Source organism: Carcharodon carcharias, chromosome 34 (genome assembly GCF_017639515.1).
Source record: "Carcharodon carcharias isolate sCarCar2 chromosome 34, sCarCar2.pri, whole genome shotgun sequence".
NCBI classification, from domain to species: Eukaryota; Metazoa; Chordata; class Chondrichthyes; order Lamniformes; family Lamnidae; genus Carcharodon; species Carcharodon carcharias.
In genome coordinates this window covers 5,075,188-5,102,426 of record NC_054500.1, presented here as the reverse complement: position 1 = coordinate 5,102,426, position 27,239 = coordinate 5,075,188, and the positions used below count along the sequence as shown (strand labels likewise).

At 46.9% G+C, this 27,239-nt stretch overlaps 1 protein-coding gene across 1 annotated transcript; it reads left to right on the top strand.

The window, feature by feature from the left end:
- The first annotated feature begins 2,227 nt into the window (after window positions 1–2,227).
- On the top strand, window positions 2,228–26,265 carry chp2 (calcineurin-like EF-hand protein 2). The gene is made up of 7 exons (XM_041179405.1): window positions 2,228–2,346; window positions 5,348–5,420; window positions 17,177–17,257; window positions 19,774–19,898; window positions 20,919–20,980; window positions 23,190–23,312; window positions 24,959–26,265. Exons 1-7 carry the CDS (start codon window positions 2,280–2,282, stop codon window positions 25,010–25,012), a joined length of 585 nt encoding a protein of 194 aa, XP_041035339.1. The 5' UTR covers window positions 2,228–2,279; the 3' UTR covers window positions 25,013–26,265.
- Window positions 26,266–27,239: the final 974 nt, after the last annotated feature.

Sequence of the window (27,239 nt, the reverse complement as noted above, 5' to 3'; positions counted from 1 at the left end):
GGGGGAGCTGCAGTCAGCCGCGTAACCTGGGTTTCGGAGGTGGGGAGAGTTAACGCTAAAGAGCTGCCGGGGTTCCAGCTCCTGATCATCCGCCTGGCGATCGCACCCAAAAGGTGGCGGAATCTTGCTTGACTGTGACGCTGTATGTAGTCGAGAAGCTAACAACATTCCACGGCAACGTTTACACACAGCCCTTTTGTGGGGGCATAGTCAGAGGGGGGAGGGTGGGGGTTCCTGGTGGTTCTGCCCAACGCCCCCCCCCCCCCAATGAATCAGCGATCTTTATACCACTCCTTTCATCAGACTCCCCAAAGCACTTTACAGCCAATGAAATCCTTTTCAGGTGTAGTCACCACTGTAATGTGGGAGATGTGGCTGCCAATTTGTGCACAGCAAGCTCCCGCAGACAGCCAGGTGATAATGCCCAGGTAATCTGCGGTTGTGATGTTGGCTGAGGGATAAATGTCATCCGGGACACTGCGGGGAGTTCCCGAATAGTGCCATGGGATCTTTCACATCCACCTGAGAGAACAGGCAGGAGCTCAGCGCACGTGTTACCTGAGAGGCAGCGCCTCTGACAGTGCAGCACTTCCCTCAGCACTGCCCTGAAGTGCCAGCCTAGAATTTGTGCTGAAGCCTCCGCTGTGTGGACTTGACCTCATGACTTTCAGGTTCAGATGATGGGAGAGACACCCATTGGGCCAAGGCTGACACACTGAAGGGTAAAGGAGGAGCCAGACAGTGAAACCAGGAAATGAAGGGGACCAGTAAAACTTGTCCAAACTGGTCTTGTGCACCTCACAGAATCACAGAATCACACAGTGCAGAAAAGGCCCTCAGCCCATCGAGTCCGCACCAACACGTGAGAAACACCTGACCTACCTACCTAATCCCATTTACCAGCACTTGGCCCATAGCCTTGAATGTTATGATGTGCCAAGTGCTCATCCAGGTACTTTTTAAAGGATGTGAGGCAACCCGCCTCCACCACCCTCCCAGGCAGTGCATTCCAGACTGTCACCTCCCTCTGGGTAAAAAAGTTTTCCCTAAACCTCCTGACCCTCACCTTGAACTTATGTCACCTCATGACTGACCCTTCAACTAAGGGGAACAGCTGCTCCCTATCCATCCTGTCCATGCCCCTCATAATTTTGTCCACCTCGATCAGGTCGCCCCTCAGTCTTCTCTGCTCCAACGAAAACAACCCAAGTCTATCCAACCTCTCTTCATAACTTAAATGTTTCATCCCAGGCAACATCCTGGTGAATCTCCTCTGCACCCCCTCCAGTGCAATCACATCCTTCCTATAATGTGGCGACCAGAACTGCACACAGTACTCCAGCTGTGGCCTCACCAAGGGAAGTTCTGTTGAAGGGTCATGAGGACACGAAACGTCAACTCTTTTCTTCTCTGCCGATGCTGCCAGACCTGCTGAGTTTTTCCAGGTAATTCTGTCTTGTTAAGGTTCTAAAGAACTCCAACATGATCTCCCTACTTTTGTAATCTATGCCTCGATTGATAAAGGCAAGTATCCGATATGCCTTTTTCACCACCCCACTAACATGCCCCTCCACCTTCAGAGATCTATGGACACACACTCCAAGGTCCCTTTGTTCCTCAGAACTTCCTAGTGCCATGCCGTTCATTGAATACTTCCTTGTCAAATTATTCTCTCCACAGGGTATCACCCTACACTTTTCAGGGTTAAATTTCATCTGCCATTTATCTGCCCTTGGAAAGCAGCTCCCGGTATTACTGGTATCGCTATGGCGGATTTTTACTGGGATTTGACAATTTGGAACTGTTCTGTCAGGAACACAGTTAACAAAGGAAAAGCTGATGCTTTGCTTTCTCTTCACACAGCCTCTGAATTAATGCAGCTGCTTTAGAGTCCACAGTTGGTCAGCAGTGTGGAGTGACTGCCTCCCAGCCTCACGGGTTTAGACAAGACAGCAGCAGTAAAAAGGAACACATTGTGAACGAGCAGAGGGAGCTCTGAGAGCGAGCGACCTGTGTGCTCGAAACCTTGTTGAAGTTTCAGGGTCACAGTCGGGCAGCTACATCAGAGAGCCCGGCCCTGCATCAGCTGCCCCATCTCCCTCCTTTCACCACCCAAACAGCTGATGCCTCAGTAAACTGCCGCGGGAGTGGGGGAAGTCCTGTCATTGGAGGGTGAAAATATCAGTCCCACCGGCAGGGCGGGTCATGTGTGCTGTGAAATTGAGTCCAGAGTGTGGAGTGTTCCCAAAGTGTCTGAAGGAGGGAGCGCAGGCTGCAACATGGGTTCCTATTCCTCTCACCTTTCCAAAATTGAGGATCTGCACGAGATTATACAGGAGACCGGCTGTAAGTGACCGGGTAACAGTCAGGAGATTGCATTTATGTGTTTGCCTGTTCAGCTGGGAACTGCTCCACTAGATTTCCTGCTGTGCGTTGCAAACTCAGGAGCGGGTTGAAGCGGTGAATGTATTCACACTTCAGAACCTGGACTGCAATCCTTCTGCTTTCCACCGCCCCACGCGAATGTCTCTCTCTCTCTCTCTCTCTCAGCACTTGGGAGAAGCTTAGCTCGTTGTGTTGAAATTTTGAGGCTTGAAAGACTTGGGCAAAATGGGCTCGGGCGATGTGGGCTTTAGTGTGTGTGAAAAAAAAACTACAAAGTATGAATTCTTCAACAGCAGAGCATTGGGGGAAGGAATTTTAAACTTCAGGTAGGAGCTTGGCAACAGGGTTTTGGATAGATACATGGATGGGAGAGATCTGGCGGGTTATGGACTAGGTGCTGGTCAGTGGGACTAGCGGAATAATATTTCTGCACAGACTAGAAGGGCCGAATGGCCTGTTTTCTGTGCTGTAGTGTTCTGTGGTTCTATGGTTTAGGGTGGTGGTGTGAAGAATACTTGGCATTTATATCCCTTTACTTTTGAGGATTTGTCTCAAGGCGCTTTACAGACAATGAAGTACTTGTTGAAGTGGGAACATTGACAGCCAGGTTGCGCACAGCAAGATCCCACAAGCAGCAAGGTAGCCTTGACCAGACTGTCGTTTCGTCCAGATGTTGGTTGAGGGATAAGTATTGGCCAGGACACCAGGGAGAACTCGCCCCCCTGCTCGTCCGAAATAGTGGCCAAAGAATCTCTTCCCTCCAGCCACCCAGAAAGAAAGGTCGGTTCAAACTGTTCAAAGCCCAGTAAAAATCAGAAGGATTGGAATTCCGCTTCTAAGGCTCGCAATATCAGCTCGGACAAGTTTCACTGGGTGCCCTTCATCCCTGAGTTTTACTAACTCTTTCCTCCTGGGCACTTCTCGTCTAAAGGACGGCACCTCTGGCAGTGCTGCACTGTGTGTGCTGTCCCCAGGTCCTTGTGCTCAAGTCACCAGAGTCCGATAACCATCAGACGCCAGGGTAGCAACGCACAGCCAAGGGTACAAAAGGTGTGTGTGCGGGGGGGGGGCAGAGTGGGGAGGGGGAATATCCTGTAATTTGGGACTTGGAAGAGGGGGAAATGAGGGGAAACAATCATGCACCATCATCGACTATTTTGTGTGCACTTTGATGTCCAGCGACTGTCGTATAGTCAAATGCAGTAGTTGTTTTTCTGAATGGCAAGATCCCACACATAGTGATTAAGAGGAGTGGCTAGTTAGAGGATTTAGTTAACTTTAGTGAACCTGTATTTTCTCACTGCAGCTGCTGCTATTCTGTTTTATACTCTTTACCCTATTGCTGGGGCCTCCAGTTTATCTTGTTTATATTGCTGCAGGAAACTCAAAGCTCCAGCAGCAACGCTGGAACTATCACAAATGTACTTTGTGCTCATTGAGTTACTCACTGGTCATAAACCTTCACAATCACCGGAGGCGGGGGTGAAGGGTTCAGGGACATCAACAAGCTTCAAATTGCCTCTCGGGCCTGTGTAGGCAGGCTGAGAGCAAAGCCTGCCCCGTGGCCTGGAAATATTAGGCAACCCGTGGTTTATCTCCCTGATCATGGTTGATTATGTTGGAGGAAGGAGCTGTTTCACTCCCTGAAAAGCCTCCAATCGAAGCTACATTTTGTTTTGGTCAGTACAGTCCAATCTCTTGAGTTAGGAAAGTCATGTGTTCAAGCCCCACCCCAGAGACCTGATGTCATCCAGACTGGCCCCTCGCTGAGGGAGTGCTGCACTGTTGGAGGTGCTGCCTTTTGGAGGGGGCGTTAAATCGAAACTCAGCCTGCCCCCTCGGGAACATGTGTTAGGTCCCTGTGGCCACTATTTCAAAAGGGGATTAACCCTCATCTTGCCAACGTCATGAAAAGGTCAGATTATCTGGTCATTATCACATTGCTATATGTGGGAGCTTGCTGTGCACAATTTGGGTGCGACATTTGCTACAGTACAACAGTGACTACAGGTTAAAAAGTACTGTATTGGTCGTAAAGTGCTTTTGGAAATCCTGAGGGGATATATAAATGCAAACTCTTTCTTTTATAGGGTTAAACAGGAAAGATTTTGATCCATCAGACTGGGAAGCAGTAAAGCCCATTGGAAGAGGGCAGATACATTGGCATTCTCCAGACTGAGGACCATTTTGCCCTTCCAATGGGAGGAGGGGCTTGTCTTATGAGGAAAGGTTGAGCAGGTTGGGCCTATACACACTGGCGTTTAGAACACTGAGAGGTGATCTTTTGGAAACATGGAAGATCCTGAGGGGCTTTGACAGGGTAGGTGATGAGAGAATGGTTCCCCTCGTGGGGGAATCTAGAACAAGAGGGCAAAGTTTCAAAATAAGGGGTCTCCCGTTTAAGACGGAGGTGAGGAGGAATTTTTTTCTCTCAGAGGGTAGTTAGTGTTTGGAATTCTCTCCCCCAGAGAGCAGTGGAGGCTGGGTCATTGAGTATATTCAAGGCTGAGTTAGACAGATTTTTGATCGACAAGGGAGTCGAGGGTTATGAGGAACAGACAGGAAGGTGGAGTTCAAGCCACAATCAGATCAACCGTGATCCTATTGAATGATGGAGCAGGCTTGAAGGGCTGAGTGGCCTACTGCTGCTGCTATTCCTTATGTTCTGGGGAATGGGAAGTAGAGTAATTCTCTAGTATTGTATAGAAAAAGAGGGAATTTGGTACAGTAATACTTTATACATTGGGAAGCAGTTTGACCACTGGGGGTGAATAGACTGGGGCAAAGTTGGCCCATTGTTATATTGCAGCATAACTGCAAAGCGTTAATTTAAAGGATTTAAAGCGTTAATCAGTTTTTTGCAAGATTCCAGGAAGAATGTATTTTTTTAAACACTGAAAGGGGTCATACAGATGACTCACTTAATGACAACAGTCTGATGTTCCTATGTTCATTCTTCCAGTTTCTAAGGCTCACATCTGCCGCCTGTATGATCGATTTGAAGAGCTGGACAAGAGTAACAGTGGAGAATTGAGGCAAGTGTAAGAAACTGATTAGTTATTATTAATGGAAATGCAGCAGCTCCACCGACAGGTGAACACAAGGGGTTGGTGACATCGGTGGAACTTGGGAACCTCTTTATTCGACTAGAGAGAGATTGGCGGAGAGAAGCTGGTGAGTGGGAATCCAGTCAGGCTGGTCTGAAACTCAAGAACCCTGAGCTCCCCAAGCCTGCTCCACCCTGGCACGACCCACCTCCACTGTCCTCTTCCTCCTGAGGTCACCTTGCGTTCCTCACACGCACTGCCCTGTGTGAAACAGCTCAAACCATCCCTGGTCTGTCCTTATGCCAAGCAATTTGCATCAAACAAAATTATTTACACCCCTATAGAAGCTTGAAAACTTCAATCAGGTGTCTCCCCATCTGGCTGTTTTTTTAATTCATTCATGGGATGTAGGCTTTGCTGGCTGGGCCAGCATTTATTTCCCATCCCCAGTTACCCTTGAGAAGGTGGTGGTGAGCTGCCTTCTTGAACCGCTACAGTCCATGTGGTGTAGGTATACCCACAGTGCTGTTTGAAACAAAAACCGTTACTATACAAGAATTAACAAAAGCAGGCAGTACTAACAACACTATCTTTCATAAACACTTATACTTTAAACTCAAAGATTTCAACAGAACACCCCTCATCCTAGTTTTGTTTCCACCCAAGCATTCCCCTATACTTTACAGGATCTTGAGGGATCCTTCTCTTCTTCTACAACCAAACCAAGGTGTGCCACAGCTCTCAGGAATTCACTTTGATTCTCCTCCATGTTCCTGCTTTTCTCCAAGGTATGAGATTTCTTGGAATCCTACAATTGACATCTAGCTAGGCGAACCCTCCTACTCTCCTTCAACACCTCATGAGTGTGGACTCCCCAGTTCTATCATAGGGCCTCTTGCTTCCTTGCTCAGTGACTTTGGGTCAGAAACACCCCTGGTCCCTGATAGCCCTCTGCTACTTGTTCCAGCTGCTTCTAAGCACCAGCTGCTGGCAGTTTTCTCTCTCTCTCTGCTCCCAGGCACCAACCAGCTCCTTCTGTAAGAACTCTCACAGATAAAACTCAAAACCAAAAAAAAAACACCTCCCTGCAACCTATCCCCATGGCATCTGGCGAGCCTGGGATGTCCCAGATAGAGATTTCAACCAATTATCTCCAATTACCAAGCTTCCCCTTTGGGAAACTATATGAATAATTTCAACCGCTTGTTGAGGCAGCTGTAGACACCCCGTCTCCACAAAGAAGCTCAGAGAGATAGCCCATTGTTCAGTTCCCAAAACTTCCCACCATCACCCAATGAAAAAAACATAAGCCACTCTTTGATTTGCAATTACTTTAGATTTCTTTACCAGCTTCTTAAACCAGGTGTTTTTATTTATCTTACATTTAAAAATTTCATATCCCAGACTAAAATTTATACTCCGAAAACATACGAATCATAAAATTAAATATTCATAACATTGACAATGCCACAATTTTAATCTCCCCATGGCCACTCACCCTATCTCTGTAATCCCCTCCAACCCCTACAACACTCCCTATATCTATAATCTCCTCCAGCCCTTCAGCCCTCTCTATCTCTGTAATCCCCTCCAACCCCTACAACTTTCTCTATAATCTCCTCCAACCCCTACAACATTCCCTATGTCTATAATCTCCTCCAGCCCTACAGCGCTCTCTATCTCTGTAACCTCCTGCAGCCCCTACAACACTCCCTATATCTATAATCTCCTCCAGCCCTACAGCCCTCTCCATCTCTGTAATCTCCTCCAACCCCTACAACACTCCCTATGTCTATAATCTCCTCCAGCCCTACAGCCCTCTCTATCTCTGTAACCTCCTGCAGCCCCTACAACTCTCAGACATATCGGCACTCCTCCAAATAGGGCTTCTTGCCCACCATTTATTGCCCTACCATTGGCAGCTGTGACTTCAATTCTCTAAGATCTAATGTTCCCTCTTTAAATCTTCCATCTCTCCAACTCTCTTTCCTGTCAAATCACTACTTAAAAGTTACCTCTTTGACCAAGCTTTTGGGCACTTGTCCTAACATCGCCTTCTGTCAAATTTTGTCTGATAGCACTCATTTTGCCACATTAAAGGCATGATATAAATATACATTTCTATTGTGGTACACTGCACTCCACACTGATGGTATAAATAAACTGTCTAACAGAAGCCCCCCCATCACACCCTCTCCTGTGTGCCCTGTAGGCTGGAACCAGTCCCCTCCAGTTCCCAGTGCTACAACCCTCACCTTTGTGTTGTACTTAGACCAGGTGCAAATCCAGGTTTTCAATTTGCTACAAAGCCCAGTCCAAATGACTTAACTTGTCAGCCTCAATGTGGGCAAAAGATTTCCCAATCACTGGGGAAGCTGGTTTCTATAGTGAACGGGAATGATTGTAGTCAGCCTGTGGTAGTGAGTCTGCATGAACAGCAGTAGACTACCAACAAGGAAAAAACAAAGAGAAAGGTTTGCATCTATATAGCTCTTTTCATGAACACCAGACATCTGAATACATGACAGCCAATGAAATACTTTTGAAGTGTCGTGACTGCCATAATGCTGGAAACTCCAGCAGCCAATTTGCACACAGCAAAGTCCCACAAAATGCAATATGATGATGACCATATAGCCTGTGTTTTTTTTTTGCGATGTTGATTGAGGGATAAATATTGGCCAAGACACCGGGGAGAACTCTCCTGCATTTCTACAGAACAGCACCATGGGATCTTTTACATCCACACGAGCAGGCAGATTGGGCCTCAGCTGAACATCTCATCCGAAAGATAGCACCTCCAACACTGCAGTGCTCCATCAGTACAGTGCCAGCCTTGATTTTTGCGCTCAAGCCCTGGAGTGAGACATGCGCTGCAGTGGCCACTGGCAGAGCTGTGTGAGATGTTGTGTGATGATTTATTAAAATGTAGTGACTTCCACGGGTAGCCAGCATGTGTGAGTATTGAAATGTGTTAGAGTACTTTTCCAATTGGAAAAGGGGCTCTTATGCATTCAAAACAGTTGAAAAGAGTGCTTGGGAACACGCTTGTCTTGATTTGAACATTGAGTTTAATGTCCAGACTGCCGTAGCTTAGAAAAAAAAACCTAGCCATCTATTCCTTCAATTTCAAGAAGATCCATTGTATTGAGCTGTAATGCTTTCTTGATGTAGCTGGAATCTTTATGAATGCTTGGCTGGGTTTCAAAATGACTAATGGCCTGAGCACAGCATGGGATTGTTTACACAGTTGTCCAGCAGACTGAGAGTTTTGTGTGCTTTACAGTTTCATCAGGTTATAGTGGGATTATCTGTCTTTGATCCGGTTTTTGAGTGGATGTGTGTTTACTTTCATAACTTTATGAAAACTTAAGGGAATTTCATTTTTTTCAGTAGGATTAGTGTTTTCTCACTGGCGTATGAATGGGATGTGTGTTTGATTGACAGGTATAGGAGCTTGTAAGAGATTTTTTTTTGGAAGTCCATTTGAAAGGCTTCTCAATGCTATTGCATAGCCAATAGGAATCCCTCTAGCACTGAAGAAGCAGCAGCTGGTCTTTTCACGTAAGGGGAAGGGAAGGTGCCCAAAGATGGACACAACACTCTCCAACACTTCTAACTTTAAAATAAACTTTAAAGACCAGGAAGAGCATGCAGCAGGTCAGGATCACTGTGAAGCACATAAATAGTAAGAGGGTGGGAAAAGGAGAAGTAGTTTGGAACCAAAAAGGGAATTTACACCTGGAGGCAAGGGGCATGGCTGAGAAATTGAATGAATACTTTGCATCTGTCTTTACCAAGGAAGAAGATGCTACCCAGGCCATGGTGACAGAGGAGGAAATTCAGTCACTGGAAGGGTTTAGAATTGATAAGGAGGAAGTGTTGGTAGGCTATCTGTAATTAAAGTTGACAAGACACTGGGACTGGATGAGATGCATCCAAGGATACTGAGGGAAGTGAGAGTGGAAATTGCAGAGGCACTGACCATTATTTTTCAGTCTTCTTTAGACTTGGAGGTGATGCTAGAGGACTGGAGAATTGCAAATGTTACACCCTTGTTCAAAACAGGGTGTGAACATAAGCCCAGTAACTACAGGCTAGTCAGTTTAACTTTGGTGGTGGGGAAGTTTTTAAGAAATGATAATCCGAGACAAAGTTAATAGTCACATGGACAAACGCAGGTTAATTAAGGAAAATCTGCAGGCATCTGTTAAGGGAAAATTGTGTTTAACTAACTTGCTGGAGTTTTTTGACGAGGTAACAGAGAGGGTTGATGAGAGCAATGCAGTTGATGTGGTGTACATAGACTCCCAAAAGGTATTTGATACTGTGCCACACAACAGACTTATGAGAAAAGTTATAGGAATAAAGGGACAGTAGCAACATGGTAATGAAATTGGCTGAGTGATAGGAAACAGAGGGTAGTTAACAGTTGTTTTTCAGACTGGAGGAAGATTTATAAAGGAGATCCCCAGGGGTGAGTATTAGGACCCATGCTCTTCATGATATATAATGATGACCTAGACCTTGGTGTATGGGGTACAATTTCAAAATTTGTAGATGGTACGCTACTTGGGAGTGTTGTGAACCATGAGGAGGACAGTGTTGAACTTCAAAAGGACATAGACAAGTTGGTGGAAAGGGTGAATAGGTGGCAGATGAACTTCAATGTGGAGAAATGTGAAATGATTCATTTTGGTAAGAAGGACATGGAGAGACAATATAAAATAAATGGTACAATTCTAAAGGGTGTGCAGGAGCAAAGGGACTTGTGTGTATATGTGCTTAAGTCATTGAAGTGGCAGGACAGCTTGAGAGAGCAGTTAGTAAAGCATACAGTATCTTAGTCTTTATTAACAGGGGCATAGAGTACAAGAGCAGGGAGGTTCTGTTAACTTATATAAAACACTGGTCCAGCCTCAACTGAAGTATTGCATCCAGTCCTGGGTGCCACACTTTAAGAAAGATGTGAAGGCATTAGAGAGGGTGCAGATAAGATTCATGGGAATGCTTCCAGGGATGAGGAACTTCAGTTACATGGATAGATAGATTGAGAAGCTGGGACTGTTTTCCTTGGAGAAGAGAAGGCTGAGAGGAGATTTGATAGAGGTGTTCAAAATCATGGGGGGGGTCTGGACAGAGTAGATAGGGAGAAACTGTTCCCTGTTGGAGGAAGGATCAAGAACCAGAGGGGACACAGATTTAAGGTGATTGGCAAAAGAAGCAACGACGACATAAGGACAAACTTATCACGCAGCGAGTGGTTAGGATCTGGAATGCACTGCCTGAGAGTGTGGTGGAGTCTGGTTCCATTGAATCTTTCAAAAGAGAATCAGATCACTATCTGAAAAGATAAAATGTACACAGCTACAGGGAAAAGGCAGAGGCGTGGCACTAGGTGATTTGCTTTTTCAGTGGGCTAGCACAAACATGAATGTCTGATTGGCCTCCTGTGCTGTAACCACTCTATGGCGCTATAAATTCTTTAAAAAATCCCCTTAGCAACTGGGCCACCACATGAAGGTGGATCCCCTCCGTAGGGGAGCCTGTGGCTGCAGCTGAAACCAGGCAGTCAGAAAGGACCTCTTGAGCCTCATGCTCTTCATGCTACATCGCACACAATTAATGATTCATGCGGCAGTGCAGCACTCCCTCAGTACAGTACGGGGAGGGTGTCAGCCCAGATTTTGTGCTCAAGTCTCTGTAGTAGGATTTAAACTACCCTCAACCCTGGAAGAACATCTCCAGGCATTTTCGCAGTTCCTACCACCTCTGGAGACCCCGACACTGAGTGGAAAATCCCAATCGACCTGCATTACCTCCAAATAGGTGGGAAAGTAAGTTGCAATGAAGAAATAAGAAATTTACATATGGATTTGGAAAGATTACGTGAATGGGCCAAAATTTGGCAGTTAGAGTTTAACATGGATAAGTGTGAGGTTATCCATTTTGGTCGGAAGAATAAAAAGGCGACTTATTATTTAAATAGAGAGAAACTTCAGAATGCTTCAGTGCAGAGGGATCTGGGTGTCTTGGTATATGAATTGCTGAAAGCTAGTATGCAGGCACAGCAGGTAATAAGGAAGGCAAATTGAATTTTGACATTTATTGCTAAAGGAATAGAGTATAAAAATAGGGAAGTGTTGTTGCAACTGTACAAGGCATTGGTGAGACCGCACCTGGAGTACTGTGCACAGTTTTGGTCCCCTTACTTGAGGAAGGATGTAGTTGCACTGGAGGTTCAGAGGAGATTCACTAGATTGATTCCAGAGATGTGGGGCTTGTCTTATGAGGAGAGATTGAGCAGTTTAGGCCTATACTCGCTAGAGTTTAGAAGGATGAGAGGAGATCTAATTGAGGTATATAAAATGCTAAAGGGGATAGACAAAGTAGACGTGCAGCGGATGTTTCCCCTTGTGGGTCATTCTAGAATGAGAGGCCATAGTTTTAGGCTAAGGGGTGGTAGATTTAAATCAGAGATGAGGAGGAATTACTTTTCTCAAAGGGTCGTGAATCTGTGGAATTCACTACCTCAGAGTGCAGTGGATGCCAGAACACTGAATAAATTTAATGGAGCAGATGGACAGATTTTTCATTAGTAATGGGTTGAAAGGTTATGGGGAGAGGGTGGGAAATTGAAGTTGAGGCCGAAATGAGATCAACCATGATCATATTGAATGGCGGGGCAGGCTCAAGGGGCAGAATTGCCTACTCCTGCTCCTAGTTCTTATTACTGGAGCCTTAATGAGGTGAATTTGTCACTTGCAGCTTGTGGGAGGGTAGCCCTGCTGTCCCCGGCCCCCCAATCCTGCCTCTGGGAAACCACCCTGGGGGTGAGATAGAGCCGGCACACAGGCTGGTTGCTCAGATTCTCACCACACCCACCCCACCCCACACCCCAACCCTGCGCTTCCGTGTCCCCCCTCATCGATGCTGACAAATCCAGCTCAAGTGTTTTATGAACGGCTGGTTGTAATATCCAAATGAACCTGTGCTGTGCTTGGAGGAATCAAGACATCTCTGATTCAATCCCAGTACTTATCGCAGACGGCACTGTAGTTGGGGGTCTTACAATGAGTAGTCACAGGGTATCAGGCCTAGTGAACAAGGGGACACTAATCCAGGGATCAGTGTCCATCTGGCAAAGACATGAAGGTCAGTTGAGAATAACATCAGCCTTGACTGTGACACACTGAGCCAGAAGGTCATGGGTTCAAGTCCCACTACAAAGACATAAAATCTGGGCTGACACCCCCTGTACAGTACTGAGGGAGTGCTGCCCTGCCAGAGTGCTGCTCTGCTGGAGGTGCCGTTTTCCGGATGAATTGTTAATTGTGAGCGATGTAGCACAAAGGATGTGAGGCCTGTACTTTGTGAAAAGCTCTCGAGGGTGCAAACCATGGAGGAGCTAAAATAAAAATGGAGGTGGGCAAAAAACTATTTTACTTAGAGTCCAGACTCATCCAGTCAGCTAATGGTCAATCTGCTCCCCTGTAACCATTTCCCACATTCCCACAGCCAGTGGGAAAGCAGGGCAACGTCGGGATGGACGGATCGTCAGCCAATGGTGGGAGAGTGGAAGGGCGGGGCAGCTGGGGACCGGATAATCATGTGACAAAGGTGGGTGGAACATGTCAAGCCAGAGTTAAGGCTGTGGAAGGGCTTCTGGAGATACTGGTTGGACAAGTGAGGAAAGGGGGATAAAGGGATATGGGAGCAGGATATGGACTTGGGATTGGGACCACTGCAACAAGGACCAGTTGGGCCAAATGGTCCCTTCCCGTAATGTAATTCCCACGTTTCGGAAGGTAGTCAGTGAGACAAGTTAGTAGAAAGCTGCTGTTAAAAGTGGGAGCCTGTGGGAATCAGCACCTTCACAGAGTGAGGAGAAAATTGGAGAAGGGGGAAAGTGTTGAATCGAGCTACAAGTTAGGTGAGTGGGCAACAAGATGGCAGATGGAGTATAATGTGGGGAAGTGTAAAGTTATTCACTTCGGTCATAAGAATAAAAAAGCAGAATTTTTTTTTAAATGAGAAACTTGTAAGTGTTGATGTTTGGAGAGAATTGTGTGTAACACCCAGGTACAGCTAGCAATTGTGAAAGCAGATTGCAGGTTGGCCTTTATTACAAGAGGTTTGGAGTACAAGAATAAAGAAGTCTTGCCATAATTGTACATGGCTTTGGTGAGACCGTGTTCTGGAGTACGGTGTGCAGTTTTGGTCTCCACATTTAAGAAAGGATTTGCATTGGAGGTGGTACAGCGAAGGTTCACTAAGTTGGTCCCTGGGATCGAGGAGGTACCCAATGATGAGAGGCTGAGTAAATTGGGTCCATATCCTCTGGAGTTTAGAAGAACGGGAGATGATCTCATTGAAACTTAGAAAATTCTGAAGGGGCTCGAGAGGGTGGACGCTGGGAGTTCCGCTGGTTGGGGAACATAAAACACGGGGGCACAGTCTGAGGGAAAGGGGCTGATCATTCAGGACTGAGGTGAGGAGAAATTACTTCACTCAAAGGGTTGTGAATCTTTGGAATTCTCTACCCCAGAGGGTTTGTGGAAGCTCCATCTCTGAATACATCTAAGGCTGGGGATAGAGAGGTTTTTGGTCTCTCAGAGAATTAAGGGATATGGGGAGCGGGTGGGAAAATGAAGTTGAAACCCAAGATCAGCCATGATAGTATCGAATGGTAGAACAGGCTCGATGGGCCGAGTGGACAACACCTGCTCCTATTTCCAGTATTCCTGAGTTGAAAATTCTCATCAAAGTGGAAGTAAGATTCCAAACAGATTCAGTCAAAGGGGAATATGTATGAGTTGAGCAGGTTATTTGATATCCCAAAACACATGAGCCTGGCTTGAGATTCACTATGAAACATCCAAGAGCTGCCAACTGCTTTGACCCTGACTCACCCTCTCTGTGGAGTTGGCAGTGTTGCCGGGTGATTCTCGGTGAAGCTGCACAGTGCGGTTTTAGCCAGTGTTTCCATTCCCTTTAATTACAGAGCACATCTCTTAAAGGGGAAAGCTCAGCTGGCTGAAATGGATGACTATTTTACCATTCACTTTCTCATTTTGCGCCAAAGGAACTGAGTCAAACTGGCAAATGCCCCATTTCTTCATGAGTGAGGCTGGGCTGGAGTTCAGGCATTGGGGGAAGGGGGAGGGAGCTGGGGATGGGCGGGGGGAATGAATATCACAGCTGAGATGGAATCTGTATTTATCCAGCATGGTTTTTTTTTATTGGTTAATGGGATGTGGGTGCCATTGGCTCATCAAACAGTTATTGCCCTCCCCTAATTGCCCCTTGAGAAGGTGGTGGTGAGCTGCCTTCTTGAACCGCTGCAGTCCATGTGGTGTAGGTACACCCACAGTGCTGTTAGGGAGGGAGTTCCAGGATTTTGACCCAGCGACAGTGAAGGAATGGCCGATATATTTCCAAGTCAGGATGGTGTGTGGCTTGGAGGGGAACCTCCAGGTGGTGATGTTCCCATGTGTCTGTTGCTCTTGTCCTTCTAGATGGTAGAGGTCGTGGGTTTGGAAGGTGCTGCCTAAGGAGCCTTGGTGAGTTTCTGCATCTTGTAGATGGTACACACTGCTGCTACTGTGTGTCAGTGGTGGAGGGAGGTTGCAAGTTTGGAAGATGTGTACACAGATTTTTTTGAAAATTGATCACTAGTTTGTCAATCAGGAGTGGGAATCACCCCTGACACACAAGATGTTTACCCCGCAACAGCCCCAGAGGGGTGCTGAGGCCAATTACTGCACCCCCCACTGCTGCTGCTGCAGCTCAAGTAAGCTAACTTGAGCACAGGCCTGAAATCAGACCCATTGGCTTTGCATGTATGTGTATGTGAGCACACGCGTGTGTGTATGTGTGTCTGTGTTTTAACACCACACTGGGCTGTGCAGTAACCAGCTGAGCCACAAGGGGAGCTCCTGTACTCTCCCTCTGTTCAGATTGACCCATGTTGAAGTGGGGCCCAGTGGTTGCCAGCGAGAGGTTCTTTACCATTGATCACCACATCAGTCATGATCCATTGATTGTGAATTTACTTGAAACCTTTGTAATTTTTATTTTTTTTTAAAAGAGTAAAGAGCACTGCCCAGCCGTTCTCACATGGGGAAGTAAAATAATGCAAATCCAAGCCGTGTCCATCCAGGCTGCAAAATGCAAGGGCAGAACAGCCCGAGTTTACCTCATCCCGTCTAACTGCGTTGGTCACCTCTTAGCTTCAATGTGGGGAAATCTCTGTGAGTGTTTACAAATGCAAGGAAACCCCAAACAATCCTCAGCAGGATGATGTTAACTACCCACTTGACAGCTGGGATTGGCTGTCCATTGGCAAACCATTTAACCAGCAAACAGGAGCAGAATAACAGACGGGCAAGTCAACCGCACAGAGAATGTGGGATCCCCAAGAGACTGTGCAGGGTAACAAGGCCCAGGCAAATCAAACTAACCTTTGCGTGGTCCGCCACGTTGTTTGGGAAGTCATCAACTCCATTTTGGAAATTCCCTGGTTTCTTTTTAATCTGAGAAAACTGGCTAAGCAGTTGGAACACATAGGATTACTGGTGCACAGAAACAGGCCATTTGGCCCATCGGTTCCATTCTGCAGTTTGTTCTCCACATAAGCCTCCTCCCACCCCTCCTTGTCTCACCCTATCAGTATATCCTTCTGTTCCTCTCTCCCTCCCTGTACTTATCTCCATCCTGAATGAATCGACTCTGTTCACTTCAGTCACTCCCTTTGCTAGAGAGTTCCACCTCTCAACACTCTCGGGGTAGGGAGGTTTCTCCTGTAGGGTTTTTTGGTGACTATCTGACGTTTGTGTTTGGAAATGGATAGAGGTAAATCAGGAAGCAAATGGTCATGTGACTCCATATGAGAGGAAGGAAGGTCAGTCTCCAGTACTGACCTCTGTCTGTATGAAGCCCAGGCCCTCACAATGCAAACTCCTGTTCCATCCGACTCCCCCTCGCGTGTAGGCACTTGCTCCCCCTTGCACACCAGCCCTCCCCACTAATACGCCCTCCCCCTTTTGCTCATGCCCTACCCTCCTCTCATGCACCATGTGCTCTCTGCCCTCTCAAACACACAGGCTGCCCCCCCTCTCTTGCAAGCATGCCCCCTCGCATGTGCCCTCTCCTGCGCCTCATCCTCCTCTCCCTTCTCCCAGCTTCCCCTCCCCAACACTCGCCACCCCCCAGCCCCCCCCCACCCCCCCCACCCCCCCCCCTCCCCCCTCCCCACAACCCAACCTCGCCAAAAGACTGCCCAGGGAGTGCTGCAGTGTTCTGGGGGTACTGAGGCAGTGTTGTAATGTTGGGCCAGCGCCGAGGGGGTGCTGCGGTGTGGAGGGAGTGCTGCGGTGTGGAGGGAGTGCTGCGGTGTGGAGGGAGTGCTGCGGTGTGGAGGGAGTGCTGCGGTGTGGAGGGAGTGCTGCGGCGCTGAGGGAGTGCTGCAGTGCCAAGGGGGTGCTGCGGTGCTGTTCTGTCCTGTGGTTTGCCAAGAAATAAAGATGGTGGCCTGCTGATTTAGACGAACCCTAGTGATCCCAAGGTAATATCCCCCTCTAAAAACACCTTATTGCAGTATTTTGAGAGATTTTATTCTGTCTGCAATGGTCACTGTGATTGTGCATCTCAAGCAGTTACATTGTGAACTAACAGGTGAAATGGTGGCACCGTCTCTGTGAGTTCCAACAAGGGACAAACAATCGCCTGCGTTTGTTTTACAGCCGAGAAGATTTCCAGCGTATCGGAGAGCTCGCTGTGAACCCACTCGGAGACCGAATCATCAACGCTTTCTTTCCTAATGCGTAAGTGAGCTGGAGTTCGATTTTTGGGCAGATGTTATCTGTATCTCAGTGGGAGGTGTGTGTATGCCTGTATCTTAGTGGGTGGGGGAGGTGTGTGTGTGTCTGTATCTCAGTGGGTGGGGGAGGTGTGTGTGTGTATGTATCTCAGGGAGAGGGGGAGGTGTGTGTGTGTATGTATCTCAGGGGGAGGTGTGCGTGTGTATGTATCTCAGAGGGAGGGGGAGTTGTGTGTGTGTATGTATCTCGGGGGAGGTGTGTGTGTGTATGTATCTCAGAGGGAGGGGGAGGTGTGTGTGTGTATGTATCTCAGGGGGAGGTGTGTGTGTGTATGTATCTCAGAGGGAGGGGGAGTTGTGTGTGTGTGTATGTATCTCGGGGAGGTGTGTGTGTGTATGTATCTCGGGGGAGGGGGAGGTGTGTGTGTGTATGTATCTCAGGGGGAGGTGTGTCTGTGTATGTATCTCAGTGGGAGGGGGAGGTGTGTGTGTGTATGTATCTCAGGGGGAGGTGTGTGTGTGTCTGTATCTCAGTGGGTGGGGGAGGTGTGTGTGTGTATGTATCTCAGGGGGAGGGGGAGGTGTGTGTGTGTATGTATCTCAGGGGGAGGTGTGTGTGTGTATGTATCTCAGAGGGAGGGGGAGTTGTGTGTGTGTATGTATCTCGGGGGAGGTGTGTGTGTGTATGTATCTCAGGGGAGGGGGAGGTGTGTGTGTGTATGTATCTCAGGGGGAGGTGTGTGTGTGTATGTATCTCAGAGGGAGGGGGAGGTGTGTGTGTGTATGTATCTCAGGGGGAGGTGTGTGTGTGTATGTATCTCAGAGGGAGGGGGAGTTGTGTGTGTGTGTATGTATCTCGGGGGAGGTGTGTGTGTGTATGTATCTCAGGGGGAGGAGGAGGTGTGTGTGTGTATGTATCTCAGGGGGAGGTGTGTATGTATCTCAGTGGGAGGGGGAGGTGTGTGTGTGTATGTATCTCAGGGGGAGGTGTGTGTGTGTATGTATCTCAGAGGGAGGGGGAGTTGTGTGTGTGTATGTATCTCGCTTTCAGGCAGGCCTCTGTGGTCAATCCTATGAACACATATCAGATTACGACTGCAAAAGGAGGTTATGCTCTTTGTAAGTCGAGAGATCCAAGGCAATTGGGCAAATTGGCTTAGTGGCCGGAGGCAGAGGCTGATGGTCGAAGGTAGTTTTTGCGATTGGAAGCCTGCGATGAGTGGTGTACCACAGGGATCGGTGCTGGGACCTTGCTGTTTGTAGTGTACATTAATGATTTAGACATGAATATAGGAGGTATGGTCAGTAAGTTCGCACGAAAGCTGATGGCATCGTAAATAGTGAGGAAGAAAGCCTTACGATATAGATGGGCAGGTAAGATGGGCAGAGCAGTGGCAAATGGAATTTAATTCTGAGAAGTGGGAGGTGATGCATTTTGGGAGGACTAACACGACAAGGGAATACATAATGAATGGTCGGACCCTAGGAAGTACATAGGATCAGAGGGACCTTGGTTTCCATGTCCATAGATCCCCGAAGACAGCAGCACAGGTAGATAAGGTAGTTAAAAAGGCATGCGGGATACTTGCCTTTATTAGCCGAAGCATAGGATATAAGAGCAGGGAGGGTGTATTGGAGCTGTATAAATCGCTAGTTAGGCTACAGCTGGAGTACTGTGTGCAGTTCTGGTCGCCACATTATAGGAGGGATATGATTGCACTGGAGAGGGTGTAGAGGAGGTTCACCAGGATGTTGCCTGGGCTGGAGCATTTCAGCTATGAAGAGAGACTGGATAGGCTGGGGTTGTTTTCCTTAGAGCAGAGAAGGCTAGAGGAGGCCTGATTGAGGTATACAAAATTATGAGGGGCAAAGATAGGGTAGATAGGAAGAAACTTTTCCCCTTAGCGGAGGGGTCAATAACCATGGGGCATAGATTTATGTTAAGGGGCAGGAGGTTTAGAGGGGATTTGAGGAAATTTTTTTTTCACCCAGAGGGTGGGGGGGAATCTGGAACTCACTGCCCAAGGGGGTGGTAGAGGCAGGAACCCTCACAACATTTAAGAAGTATTTAGATGAGCACTTGAAACGCCAGAGCATACAGGGCTACTGGAAAATGGGATTAGAATAGATAGGGGCTTGATGGCCAGCACAGACACGATGGGCCGAAGGGCATGTTTCTGCGCTGTATAACACTATGACTCTATGACGCAGCTTTAAGGTAATTGGCAAAAAAGCCAAATGAGAGGTAAAGAGGTTTTTTTCACAGTGTGTTTATGATGAGCTGTAAGATTAGTGACAGCAGAGTCAGTAGACCCCTTTGCAAGGGGAAATGGCTTAAATAATTAAGGGGTGAAAATTTGACAGGCTTTGGGAGGAAACAGGCGAGTGGGATAGTGGGACGGTTATGTGGAGCATAAACACCAGCATAGACTGGCTGGGCCGAATGGCCTTCTCCTACGCTGTAATCACTCCATGGAAATCTCACTTTTGGCCTTGCATCTCTTTTGGAATCATTTACAGGAAACAGACTCTGGATTTCCGATCGTTCGTCCGGATCCTGGCCACCTTCCGACCCACAGTAAAGGACAAGTTGGCCAATCCCAATGCACCGGAGCCGATTAACAGTCGAACCAACAAGCTACGGTGTAAGTACCGGGTCTACTTGACCTGTCTGCAGCTTCTCATAGAGGTGTTCGTGTTCCAGCTTAACCTTTGACCCTCAGTCTGACCCTAGTAAAGCTCCGGCACTGTGCTGCTTGGCGACCTCCCACATTTGACCTTGCCATCTCACATGGCCTCACTACTCCCATTGGCTCAATCACAGATCATCTCTGATCACTTCCTTGTGTCATTCTCCACCCATATCCTCTTCCCCTTCCCAAACCTGTGTCTGTGCCAGAAGGAAAATTTACTTTGCCAACTTACTTAGAACTGTACTTTCAAAAGCCCAGTCCTTTAGCCTTTGGTGCTTCCTTCACCACAACGTTTCTGAGCTACTGATTGGCTCAGCCATACCCTCACCCCCACCTTTGATACCCAAGTCTCCTTTAAAATCATGACTCTCTCTCACCCTAACCATCAGCCCCCGCCCAGTTTGGGCCTCACCTCCACTTGCCTTAATCTAAGGGATACAGACTTGAATGGAGATCATAGATGGTTTAGCCATTCACCATCAGACTGCAGAGATGTGTTATAGCACCGTAAATAATGTTCCTGCACGCTTGCAAACGAGTGTCATCTCTGCTTTGCTTTGAAGCAAATCAAATATAGAAAATATACGACACCTGCCAGGTTCACTAAGGTTGCTGGTTGGGGTGCCATTTTTCACCCGGCTAAATTATTAGCAAGAAATCCTTACAGTACTGAGTGGTTGAGTGAGGGCAGGTCAGGGGGCTTAGTGGCGATAGGAGAGACCTGCTCAGTATATCCACTGAAGCCAGCCCAAGAGCGGGAAAACAAGCACATGAGAATTCCCGTCCCTGGGAAGGTCTGTCCTACCAATGCCATCATTCTCTGAGTACTCCTGGGTTACAGTGTAACAGTGTGTACCCCCGTAGTGATGAGCAGGGTCAGTGCCTACGTCTTTGGTTGATGCCTTAAACAATCAGAGATTGACAACGTACACTGGCTTTAAGTAACAGCATTCTTTCTGCTTCTCATTACAGTTGCATTCCAACTGTACGACCAGGACAGAGATGGGAAAATCTCCAGAGAGGAACTAATCCAGGTAAAGGCTGCAATGAGACAGTCATGAAATTTGGGATCTGAATAATTACTCTTCCCAGTAAGCTGTCTAACCGGCGCTTTCATTAACAAGTTGAGATACCAATTTTCTCTACGAGTTGTGACAATGGGTTATCAAGGCCAAAAAAAACCCAAAACCAAGCACCAGGCTTTAGTTCTGGACGGATAGAATTGAAAAGTAGGACGGTTATGCTAAACCTGTATTGAATCTCAGTTAGGCCACATTTAAGAGTGCTGTGTGTGGTTCTGGTCGCCATTTTATAAATAGGATAAAGAGGCACTGGAGAGGGTTCAGAGAAGAGGGTGATGCCAGAAATGCATGGGTATACCTATCAGGAAAGGGTCGACAGGCCGAGTCTCTTTTCTCTTTAAAAAAAGAATAAGGCCGAGTGGGTGAACTAATCAAGGTCTTTAAAATTATGAAAGCGTTTGGTAAAGTGGATACAGAGAGAATAAGACCAAAAGACGTAGGAGCAGAAGTAGTCCATTCGGCCCATCGAGCCTGCTCTGCCATTCAATGAGATCATGGCTGACCTGATAATCCTTAATCCCACTTTCCTGCCTATTCCCCCATAAACTTTGATTCCAATGTTTCCAGTTGTGGGGAAGAGCAGAACTAGAGGCCATCAATTTTAGCTAGCCACCAAGAAATCCAATCGGAAGTTTAGAACAAGGTGTGATTCCAATGGCGTCTAGATGTCATTAGCTAAAGGAGGCATGTATGAACGCCAGACAAATGGGTGCACAAAATAATTTATTGTCTGTCCTGTCCTGCATGTGAAAATTGGGATCTCAGCTGGATAGAGGTCCTGTGAGATTAACCTCCTCCTACACTGCCTTCTGCAGAGACTCAAAACTACAAAAGCCAGATTGTTTCAAAACAGGAAAACAGATGAAAAACAATGTTTGTATTGTGTTAAACCCAGCATTGTACTAGTTTCTTTGCTGCTATCTGCCTCAATGTAAACTTGGTTACACAACAATTATAAATATCAGTTTTAGCTGAGATATTAGTCTGACAGTGTATTCACCGCCTCTAAGTGGATGGGAAGATCCCATGTGCTGTCTGGTGCATTACTCAATGACTGAGATGTAATTGTAATCCCTGGCACACTAGCCCAGTAATGCACATTTAAAGATTCAGATTCTAGTCCCAAGGAGACTCCAACTGGAATTTCCTCAGAACAGCTCCAATTCTTCCATTTGTAACCTGGTTGGAAGTGGAGCGTGAACCCAGTTTACGTGAGTGAAGGAGTTTTCACCCTGAAGATTAGAGCGTTGGGATAAGAGAAGTTTAGGGGGTAGCTCAGTGTCCTGGCCTTTAAACAGAAATGAATAAGTGCTGTGTTTTTCTGTGAAGTGTGTAACAAAAAGAATTCTGGATTGTAAAGCTGACATTATCTGAATTCCTTTAATACTTTAGCGGTAGCGTAATCTCATTTCACATCTACTAATAAACATCTGGATTAACAGATGATTTGCTTGTTGGGCTACTTCAGATGTTTACAGTTAAGAGTCAGAACAGAGAGGATTGTTGAGAGTCCTTCCTAAAACAGCTTTGGTGAAATTGGAATTTTTACGAAGTCTAGCTGCTTTCGGTGATGTGGGCTATCTGATAGTTTTCGATTGGTGTTTGAACCTGTGACCTCTCCTGCTGCTGGTCCACTAACATGGCCACTAACTAACTGTATTTGTTAATGGATTCCATGCCGGATTGTGAAATATGAAACCAGACACAAATCCTTTTATCGATAATAGGCTTATTTACAGATTGCAGCATTACGTATGTCTGCCTTCTACCTACTACCCAGTGTCCCTGTGGTCTCTTTTTATAATCTTTTGAGTAAAACAAATTTAACAAATTGACAAATTAATCAATTGAAAAGAAACCAATTAAGCCAGTTAATAGCCCCTAAGGTGCGCTGTAACTAAAGAAAAAATTTAAAGGAACCTTGCCGAATTAAATTAAAATATTTTGGGAGCTGAGGAAGCACTCAGGCCCTGTGGTGCCCAGCAGCCATGGAACAGTCTCTCCTTGTAAGCTCTCAAATTCTTAAATTAAACAAAGCCCGTCATCTGTGTATCTTGTCAATCTAATTAACATAACATTAACACCATGTACCCCTTTCATCCACTAATGTGTCGCTGACAATTTCTCAGTGAACATCAAATACAAATCTCTCTTTGATTAGGTGCTTCGTATGATGTTGGAGGCACAAGTTACAAACGACCAATTGGAGAGCATCACTGATCGGACCATTCAGGAGGCTGACCTGGATGGAGATGGTGCCATCTCATTTGAGGAGTTTAGAAAGGTACTTTCACCACCCAAATAACTTGAGTCCAGTAGAGTGCTGGGGATAACCCATTGATCAGACATGTTGAACTGTTGGTTAATCAATTCACCGTATAGTGAGAAAGCACGCAGGCCAGGGAGGTAACTGGGTCAGTGTGTGATTTTGATGAAATCATTAATCTCCAACTGGGAGTACTAGAATTTCCCTGGGGTCTCGGGGAGGTTTTGGGGGAGGAGGGAAATCAATCCAAGTTCCATTCTTGTCCATTCTCCACTGATTTCTGCTGACCGGTTCCCCAAGTGGACATTGGATGTGGGTTGAGGTCAGACCTGCTATGATGTCCTCTGACTGTTTGACTAGGCTGCCTCATCAGGCTGAGATCAGGAAAATGGCTGGGTGCTGTGCCTGGATGTTTATAAGATGTAGTCACATATCCTTATTACCCTTATGTGGGGGTGTTATAGTATATTGTCATACTTACCGTCTCTTGAATACATGTTTGAGGGCTACAAGACACTGCAAGGTCTGTTAATATACTTTATATTAAATTACGTTAATGAGACACAATCCCTTACTTAATATCGAATTAATATTCATGTACCAGGGACTGCTCAGGAGGCTGCAAGCTTGTCATCTTCATTGCTCATGCTAGCCTCAGCTAGACAGTGTGGAAATCCCTGAGGCACTCTAGTAGGTTATCTCTTTCATAGGTTTCATTACGTGGGATAAAAGTGGGTCCCACAGTTCTGTGTGTATGCTGCAAATCAGTAAGCTCATTTAGTGATGAGGTTAGCAACCATCATTTGTGGTGCTGGCCATTAATGGCTCGAGTTATTTAGGCTCCAGACCACCCAAGTGAAGTCTCACTGGACTCTGTGGCATTCATTCCTCCTCTGAGTACATCCAGGCACAAGCCGATTAATATTCCCCCAGAGTCTCCAAACTGCCTATATTACTCCTCTCATGGACAGTTAATGAAGCAATGGCTCCAATTTTTCAGGCCTGACCTTGTCTAGCCATTGTAGAATGAATGTAGTTTGCTATGGCTGTTTGACCTGGCACTGATGGAACAGGCCACCCCAGGCAAGCATATCCAAGCACGGGTCTTACACCTTCAGCAGAGACTCTGCAAGGAGAAAAGGGGAAAGCACACATGGAATGTCTAATGTCTCTCCACTTCACCCTCTGCCTGCAGTGTTACTTTGATAGCACTCTCACCTCTGAGTCACAAGGTTCGAGGCTCAAGTCCCATCCCAGAAACTTGAGCACAAGAATTTAGGCAAACACCCCAATGGAGTACCGAGGGAGTGTTGCATTGCCAGAGATGCCATCTTTCAGATGAGATGTTAAACAAAGTCCCCATCTCCTGTTTGGCTGGATGTAAAAGGCCCTATGGCACTATTGCAAAGAAGAGCAGGGGAGTTTTCCCCAGTGAACAGGACAATATTTATCCTTCAGTCAACATCACAAAAACAGATTATCTGGCCATTATCACACCGCTGTTTGGGGGAGCTTGCTGTGTGTAAATTGGCTGCCATGTTGCGTATATTACAACCATGACTGCACTTCAAAGAGTACTTCATTGGCTGTAAAACGCATTGAGACACCAGATGGTCATGAAAAGCATAATATAAATCCAAGTCTCTCTGTTTTTCTTCTCGCAGTCACTCGAGAATATTAATTTGGAGCACAAGATGAGCATTCGATTTCTTCAGTAATGTCTGGAGATTTGCCAGGAAGGAAGTTTATTGCTGATGTGAATTCCTGGGAAGAGTAACTGGATGGAGATGAGAATTGTGTGCTGCTAAACTGCCATTTGAGATTTGTGCATTGAGATTTTGAGCTTCCGTGAATCCCCTGCCACTATCAGGGTTTTGCTGAGTTTCTCCGGTGAGTATGGGGGTCCGTACAGGAACTGGGAGATTCTGGGCTCCGTTCCCGGCCTGTGTTGAGTTCTCTGTTCTTCTGACAGGTTGGTAATAAGGAATTGAGAATCACTTCAGCGTTCTGGCATCAGGAAGCAGAAATATCAGCCCGGCTCGCAAAACACAAAACAGTGTCCAACATTAGATGTGATTCCGCGATTGGACAGCATTTGCTAAATAATCCTCAGTGTGCTAAGAATTGCGCTGACAACAAATTTAAGATTGTCGGTCGGGCTCACATTATGGTGCATTTATGTGGACTGGGCGGCTACATATATTAATACACGGGGCCCTGTTCTTTACAGACAGAAAGAACATGTACACACGTGGCACCTGTTTCAGCTAAACAAAATAAGTGACAGCCATTCGCTGGTTCATTCCCCTGACATTGGTACTCTCTTGCTAATTGTCCTGATGAGTGCAATACAAAAAGCTTCAACAAAACCGTCATTCTTTTCAGCAAAACACTCGAGTTTTTATTTAACGGAGGTGACGGGTGTCTTGCCCATTGGCTGGAGATCCAGCGAGTGCCCCATGCCACCTCCTTTGGGGGAAGCCGGTCGAATTAAGTACCTCCCAGGCACTTAAGTGGCCTGTGGCAAGCCTTACCCCAGGATCAAGGCCCACGGGGCAGGAACTCCCACACCCCAGCCTCCCCACAAGAGCTGTGGGCCAGAGGCTGGCAGCTGTGCATTGTCAGCCGTACCACTGGGGGAGCTGTGGCTTCAGCTGCAATACACTCACCGGAGGTCTCAGATCGAGGAACCCAGACCACAGGTGTATGTGTGGGATGGGGGTCCCAAAGAGGGAGGGGCTCACAGTGGATAAAGGGGTGGACAGGGGGATGGCTCTCAGTAGGCCCCGCCCTTCCTGACGTGAGGACCCTTGATCAAGCACACAGGGCCGGATTTTCGCTACCGAGGCAGACAACTGGAGTTGGGGGAAATTTCCTAGCTCCAAACATCCCCACTTCTGACCTTACGATGGAAGGAAGGTCATTGATGAAGCAGCTGAAGATGGTTGGGCCGAGGACACTACCCTGAGGAACTCCTGCAGTGATGTCCTGGAGCTGAGATGACTGACCTCCAACAGCCACAACCATCTTCCTTTGTGCTAAGTATGACTCCAACCAGCAGAGAGTTTTCCCCCTGATTCCCATTGACTTCAGTTTTGCCAGGGCTCCTTGATACCACACGCAGTCAACTGCTGCCTTGATATCAAGGACAGTCACTCTCACTTCACCTCTGGAGTTCAGCCCGAGGCTGAAATGAGATCAGGAGCTGACACTGGCAGAACCCCAACTGCACGTTAGTGAGCAGGTTATTGCTGTGTAAGTGTGGTCACTTTTCTGATGATTGAGAGTAGACTGATGGGGTTGGATTTGTCCTGCTTTTTGTGTACAGGACATACCTGGACAATTTTCCACATAGCCGGGTAGATGCCAGTGTTATAGCTGTACTGGAACAGCCTGGCTAGGAGCACAGCAAGTTCTGGAGCACAAGTCTTCAGTACTATTGCCAGAATATTATCAGGGCCCATAGCCTTTGCAGTATCCAGTGCCTTCAGCCGTTTCTTGATATCACATGGAGTGAATCGAATTGGCTGAAGACTGGCATCTGTGATGGTGGTGTCTGGGAGATTGTCCGTAAGGAATGATTCTGTGAGTATGACATTGTCAGGCTGTTCCTTGACTAGTCTGTGAGGCAGCTCTCCCATTTTGTCACAAGCCCACAAACATTAGTAAGGAGGACTGTGCAGGAGCCACAGGGCTGGGTGTGCTGTTGTCGTTTCCGGTTACACTTGGTTTTAGTCTTATTTAACTTTTCTGTAGTTTGATACAACTTAGCGGCTCGCTGGGCCAGTTAATAGTCAACCACATTGCTGTGGGTCTGGAGTCAAGTAGACCGGACCGGGTAAAGATGGCAGATTTCCTTCTCTAAAGGACTGTAGTAAACCAGGTGGGTTTTTATGACAATCGAAGATAGGTTCATGGCCTCCATTACTGAGATTGGCTTTTAAT